Source organism: Ailuropoda melanoleuca, chromosome 6 (genome assembly GCF_002007445.2).
Source record: "Ailuropoda melanoleuca isolate Jingjing chromosome 6, ASM200744v2, whole genome shotgun sequence".
Taxonomy (NCBI): Eukaryota; Metazoa; Chordata; class Mammalia; order Carnivora; family Ursidae; genus Ailuropoda; species Ailuropoda melanoleuca.
This window is the reverse complement of record NC_048223.1, coordinates 9,508,390-9,514,097: the sequence shown is the minus strand read 5'-3', so window position 1 is coordinate 9,514,097 and position 5,708 is coordinate 9,508,390. Positions and strand designations below refer to the sequence as shown.

The 5,708-nt window shown below is 44.5% G+C and overlaps 1 protein-coding gene across 1 annotated transcript in view; it reads right to left on the bottom strand.

Annotated features, from left to right (window-relative positions):
* The window catches only part of LOC117802613 (coatomer subunit beta'-like), a 12,706-nt gene extending 9,167 nt beyond the window's left edge, over positions 1 to 3,539 (bottom strand). The window contains exons 1-2 of the mRNA XM_034661818.1: positions 3,476 to 3,539; positions 3,092 to 3,177 (exon numbers count right to left, since the gene is read on the bottom strand). Coding sequence (XP_034517709.1) covers positions 3,092 to 3,177; positions 3,476 to 3,539 — 150 coding nt within the window. The remainder of the gene's footprint in view (positions 1 to 3,091; positions 3,178 to 3,475) is intronic.
* Between the last annotated feature and the right edge of the window lie 2,169 nt (positions 3,540 to 5,708).

The window sequence follows — 5,708 nt, the reverse complement described above, 5'->3', positions numbered from 1 at the left end:
TCCTCTAGTTAAAAGAACTCTCCCCCTTTTATTCCCATTAAAATGACAAAAATAAATTCCATCCCGCTGAAATGATCACATGACCAGGGGTTCAGGAACTCACATTAGCAGGATCAAGTATCAAACCTGGATCTGTGGAGAGATGGTTGGAATGGGGAGTAGAGCTCTGGTCTCTGCATATCTAGTCTTAAATCCCAGCTACTCTGCTGTTTGATCAGTGAGCTTGGCTAAGGAACACGACACTTCTGGGCCTCAGTTTCCACAACTGTAAAATGAGGATAGTAACGTGTTATTTGTTTCGAGAATCAAGAGTTCCATTTGTACGTGCCATAGAATATGGATATGGGGATCACCACCAACAGTGGAGAGTGCAGACCCACCACAATCAGTAGCTGTTGTATTACGTACTAAGGGCCCTCTTGTGAGCCCCTGCGGGCCATCCAGTTCTCCTGGGCTGTGCAGGGAATGTGAAGATGATAGCTCAGGCCCCGGGAGCTCGAAGTTGGGTGACGGAAGCAGGACTGGGGGGAGAGATGGGAATGGGGTCTGTCTTCGGGGACCTCAAGACCATTTGAGCAAACGAGATTATATGCACAATCATTGTTATCTCCAAACCTATGGGTTAGGAGCATTAGCTTATTAAATGTGAACATTTAAAGTATCTGACAATATTTTAAAATTCTGGTTTGACATAGCTGCTGCTGCTTCCTTTTCTAAATACAGAAGCCTCAATAATAGGAGGGCTGACAATTGGGTATCTTTATGCAAAAACACGATCCTTGGCTATTATGTGACACTACATGAAAAAAATTAACATGGAATAGATCATAGACTTAAATTTAAGAGCCAGCTAAAAAACTTCTAGAAGAAAATATAGAATAAAATGTTAGTGATCTTGAGTCAGGCAAAGATCTCTTAAATAGGACACAAAAAGCATGAGTCATGAAAGAAAAAGTATTAAATTGGACTTCATCAAAAGACAGTGTCTTCAAAAGCCACCATTAAGAAAGTGAAACAGCAAGCCCCCGACTGTTAGAAAATGTTCTTAAAACACATATCTAACAAAGGACTGTATCTAGAACACATGGCAGATTTCTTATAACTCAATAATGTGAAGATAAACAACCCAATTAAAAAATGGGCAAAAGAGGGGCACCTGGGTGACTCAGTCAGTTCTTGGTTTCTGCTCAGGTCATGATCTCAGGGTCGTGGGATCAGCACCTTCTCAGGCTCTGCGCTCAGTGGGGAATCTGCTTGAGATTCTCTCCCTCTGCCCCTCCCCCCACCCATGCTCACTCTCTCTCTCTCTCTCTCTCTCTCAAATAAATAAATGAATCTTTTAAAAAATGGGCAAAAGTCTTGAACAGACACTTCAGTAAAGAACACGTGCAGGTGGCAAATAAGCGCATGAAATGATGCTCAACATCGTCAGTCAAAAACACAATGAGATGCGACCACACCCACTAGATGACGACAATTAAAGAGACAGTACCTAGAGTTGCTTGGTGAGGATACGGAGTAACAACAACTTTCATACACTGCTGGTGTAAACACAAAACAGAGAGGTTACTTCGGAAAACAGTTTGGCAATTTCTTATACAGTTAAATATACATTTAATAGAATTCCTGGAAATTCTACTCCTAAGTATTACCTGAGAGAAATGAAAGCATATGTTCCCGCGGAGGTTTGTATGTGAATGTTCATTGAGTTTTAGTCATAATAACTTCAAACTAGCAGCAATCCAAATGCCTATCAGCTGGCGAGTGGATGAAAAACTATGGTATGTCCACATAGTGCAATAATATGCAGGAATAAAAAAGAGGAATGAACGCGCAGAACATGGATGAGTCCCCAAAACGTGGTAAGTGAAAGAAGGCAGACACATGAGTATGTAATTTCACTTACATGGTGTTCTGGCATCTTTAAACAGAGGTGTTCTGAGAAAAATAATCTAGTGGTGTTATAGAGGTGACTTGACTTGCAGAGATCCCCAGGGTGGCGTACATTCTAGGAGGTGGGTGCTGCAACCTTGACCTGACCTTGTGGGACCCTGGGCTGGTGGGATTAGAGAGAAAGCATGAACATCAAGGGCATTATGCAGAGACTTGGCTTCTCATCTTGGCTCTGCTAAGGATGAACTGTGTGCCACTGGGCAAGTCATTTAACCTCTCTGGGCCTCAGTTTCCTCACTCATAAAACAGGGATTTAAAGTCTACTCCTAAGGAAAGTTAGAGGTTAGTTAGAGTTACAGGTAAGTTGTCTTACACCCAGAATAGAAGTATAGCTCTTTGAAGATTAATTTCCTTCCCTGTTGGTTTCTCTCCCTTTGCCTCTCATTGATATGTGTCTTACCACTTCTCTCTGCTTCTTTTCTATAAGAAATGTAAGCACAAAATGTGTCTAAGCTGGGTCAAAATGTGTCTTCCGGCCAGCTTTGCCACAGCACCAGCCTTTAGTTGGGTCTTTCTTCAGCACACCTTGGCCACTGACATCCTATGTGACTTGGGCAAGTCACCTTCCTTCTCTGGGCATCTTCTTCCAAATGAAGGACTTGGGCCAGACGATTGCTCTGGGCTCCAATTTCAACTGCTTCACTTTAAGATTGTAGCCCAGGAATGAAGAAATGACAGAACTCAAGAAGCAGTTGCTTATGAAAGTCTAAGGAAACAGATCTTCTGGGCGCTGGGCCTGGGCTTCTGGTCCAGATGAGAGTGGAAAGGAGGTCTTTGGGAAGAGTCAGTCTAAAGTCTAGAGGAGAAGGATGGTAAATTCAGAGTGGTTCCTATTTCCCTTCCCGCTCAACCCCCTACCCAGCAGTGTTGTGAGGTGGGTGGAGGCACTGTCCTTTCTTGGAGGAAAATCATTTCTCCAGACAGGGGCCCTGAGTGTTCTAAATCAGAGGTGCTGGCCTCCTCTCTTCCCCAGCACAGCGGACTCATCAGTAGCTTCCAGCTCCTGCTCACTGCAGTGAAAAATGAGTTGCCAGCCCTTACTCCCGTGGCAGTGAAGCGTGAGGCAAGCTCAGAATAGTTGGGCATGTCACTGGTTGCACAGGCTCAGCGCAGCCCCCCATGGCTCAGCAGCACCTACCGCACGGAGAGGAAAGGGCAGAATGGCACCATCGAGGTTGTGACCTTGGCCTCCGAGAGGATCCTCCAAGTAGGGTGCTGAGAAGCCTTGGAGAAAAGAGCCAAACAAGAGCCATTAACTTCCCTGGGCTGAGGGTGATTGATCCCACCCGGACAAGTCCCGTGTCTTCAAGCCATGGTGCACAGTAACTTCCATACTGGCCTGCTGCCTCAGCTCTGAGCTGTAGGTAGACCAGTACTTTGTCTCTGATGGGCACATACATTGTTAAAAAACCATGTAGTCACACAGGCCTGGGTTCAATCCCCAGTTCTTCTCCTTCAGACAAATGACTTAGCTTCTGTGTGTCTTACTCTCTCATCTGAATAATGAGATTAATAAACGTACCTGGAGAAGTTGTGGGGAGAAAGGATAAAGGAATGTGAAACATCCAGGGCAGTGCGCTGTACATGGTGGGTGCTCCAGAAATGGTGACTATTCTTATAGCTGGCTTTAGGACCTCATGCATGAGAAAGGACCACATAGCCCAGACTCTTTTGCATGCAACAAAATTTATTTTATTTTTTTTATTAAAGATTTTTATTTATTTGACAGAGAGAGAGAGCAAGCATGAAAGAGAGCACAAACAGGGGGGAGCAGCAGGCAGAGGGAGAAGCAGCCTCCCCACTGAGCATAGAGCCTGAAGTGGGACTTGATCCCAGGACCCCAGGATCACGACCTGAGCTGAAGGCAGATGCTTAACTGACTGAACCACCCAGGTGCCCCAACAGGGTTTATTTTACTAGACCAGCAGCTCTCAGAGTGTGGCACCCTGACCAGCAGTATCCGAGAACTGGTTAGAAATGCAAATTCCCCAACTTATCTTCTGAATCAAGAACTCTGGAGTAAGGCCCAGTGAGCTGTTTTAATAAGCCCTCTAGGTGATTCTGATGCCTGCTCAAGTTTGAGAAACGTTGTACTTTTTTTTTTTTTTTTTTGCAAATTCGAGCCTAGAGAATTTAAAATGGTGTCATACAATATATTAATTGGGTTCACTTTATGCATCAAATTTGAAATAATACAAATCTCCCCAAATAAATATATCATCACAATTTGCATCATTTCAAAGCTGGCAAGTGAATGCACTTTGAACAGCACTTACACTAGATACACTTGGTAGTACCATCTTAGTTGGTATCGGTTGGGATGCTCTCAGCAGCAGATATCAGAAAATCCTGACTAAAATGGATTTAAGAAATAAGAAAATGTATTAGTTCACATGACAAGAATTCCACAGGTGGGTGCATCTGGGAACAGTTCATCAAGGGCACTTGGCTGCTCTGTGATTATGTCCTGCATGCTTCTGTGTGTTGGCTTCCCTTCAGGATGGGGGTATTATGAATGCAGCAGTCCTAGATGTCACACTCAGACTTGGCAACACTGCAAGGAAGAAGCCTATTTTTGTGATCCTTCTTTAGGAACCAGAAGCCTTTCCTACAAGATCCTGAAAGGCTTCCCCTCATCTCATTGGCTATTCCTATACTGTATGCCCACTTCTAAATGCATGTTCACAAGATGGGAAGAAGACAATTGGTTTATACCAATCTACGGGTGTTGTTATGGGTTGAATCATGTCCCCCCCTCCCCTCCACCAAATTTACTTGTTGAAGTCCTAACTTCCAGGACTTCAGAATGTGACTTTATTTGGAAATAGGGTCACCACAGATGTAATTAGTTAAGATGAGGTCATACTGGAGTAGGGCGGGCCCCAGTCCAATATGACTAGTGTCTTTACAAAAAGGGACACTGACCTGCACACAGGGCAAATGCCATGTGAAGCTGAAGGCAGAGATTGGGGTGAGACAGCAGAAGCTAAGGGAGACCAACAAATCACCAGCTAACCACCAGTGTCTAGGAGACAGGCAGGGAAGAGATTCTTCCCCACTGCGTTTAGAAGGACTAACCCTGCAGACACGTTGATGTGGGACTCCTACACTCCAGAACTGTGAGACAATACTTTTCTTTTATTTACACCTCCCATTTCATGGTGCTTTGTTGTGGCAGCCCTAGTCAAACCAACAGAGTGGTAGACCAGATGTTGGGGAGTCAGCTGCCATGATCACTGCGCCTGCTATCGGATAATGAATGTCATACTAATATCTCTACCTCAAATACACCTAAAATGTGGGACAAGCAATATCATGAGATAGAAAGTGCCCAGGCTTTGGGATCCAAAGATCTGGGTTTAAACTGTATCCCCAGCTAGCTGTGTGACCTTGGGCAAACCACATGGGCTCTCTCTGAACCACTAAACTGTAAAGTCCACTACTGAACTATGAGATGGGATATCAATTGTTGGCATGGAAATATTCCGACATTCCCCTTTCCCAGACCATCAAAGAGAACTACATCCACCCTTAATTTTCTGCCTGGTTCCATTCTGTCCCTACCTCAATCCTCCTCCACCCCAGGAGAGTTTGAGATTGTTTCTGTAGAACTAATTGGGTAGGTAAGGACAAAAGAAGACAGCAGAGGGGAGAGAAGGAAGAGAGTAAGAACTTGACCCCTGGAGGAGGAGGTCAGTCTGCAGAATAAAGCGTTGCGAGAAAGAAGAGAGGAGATGAGAAAAAGAAAAGTTGAG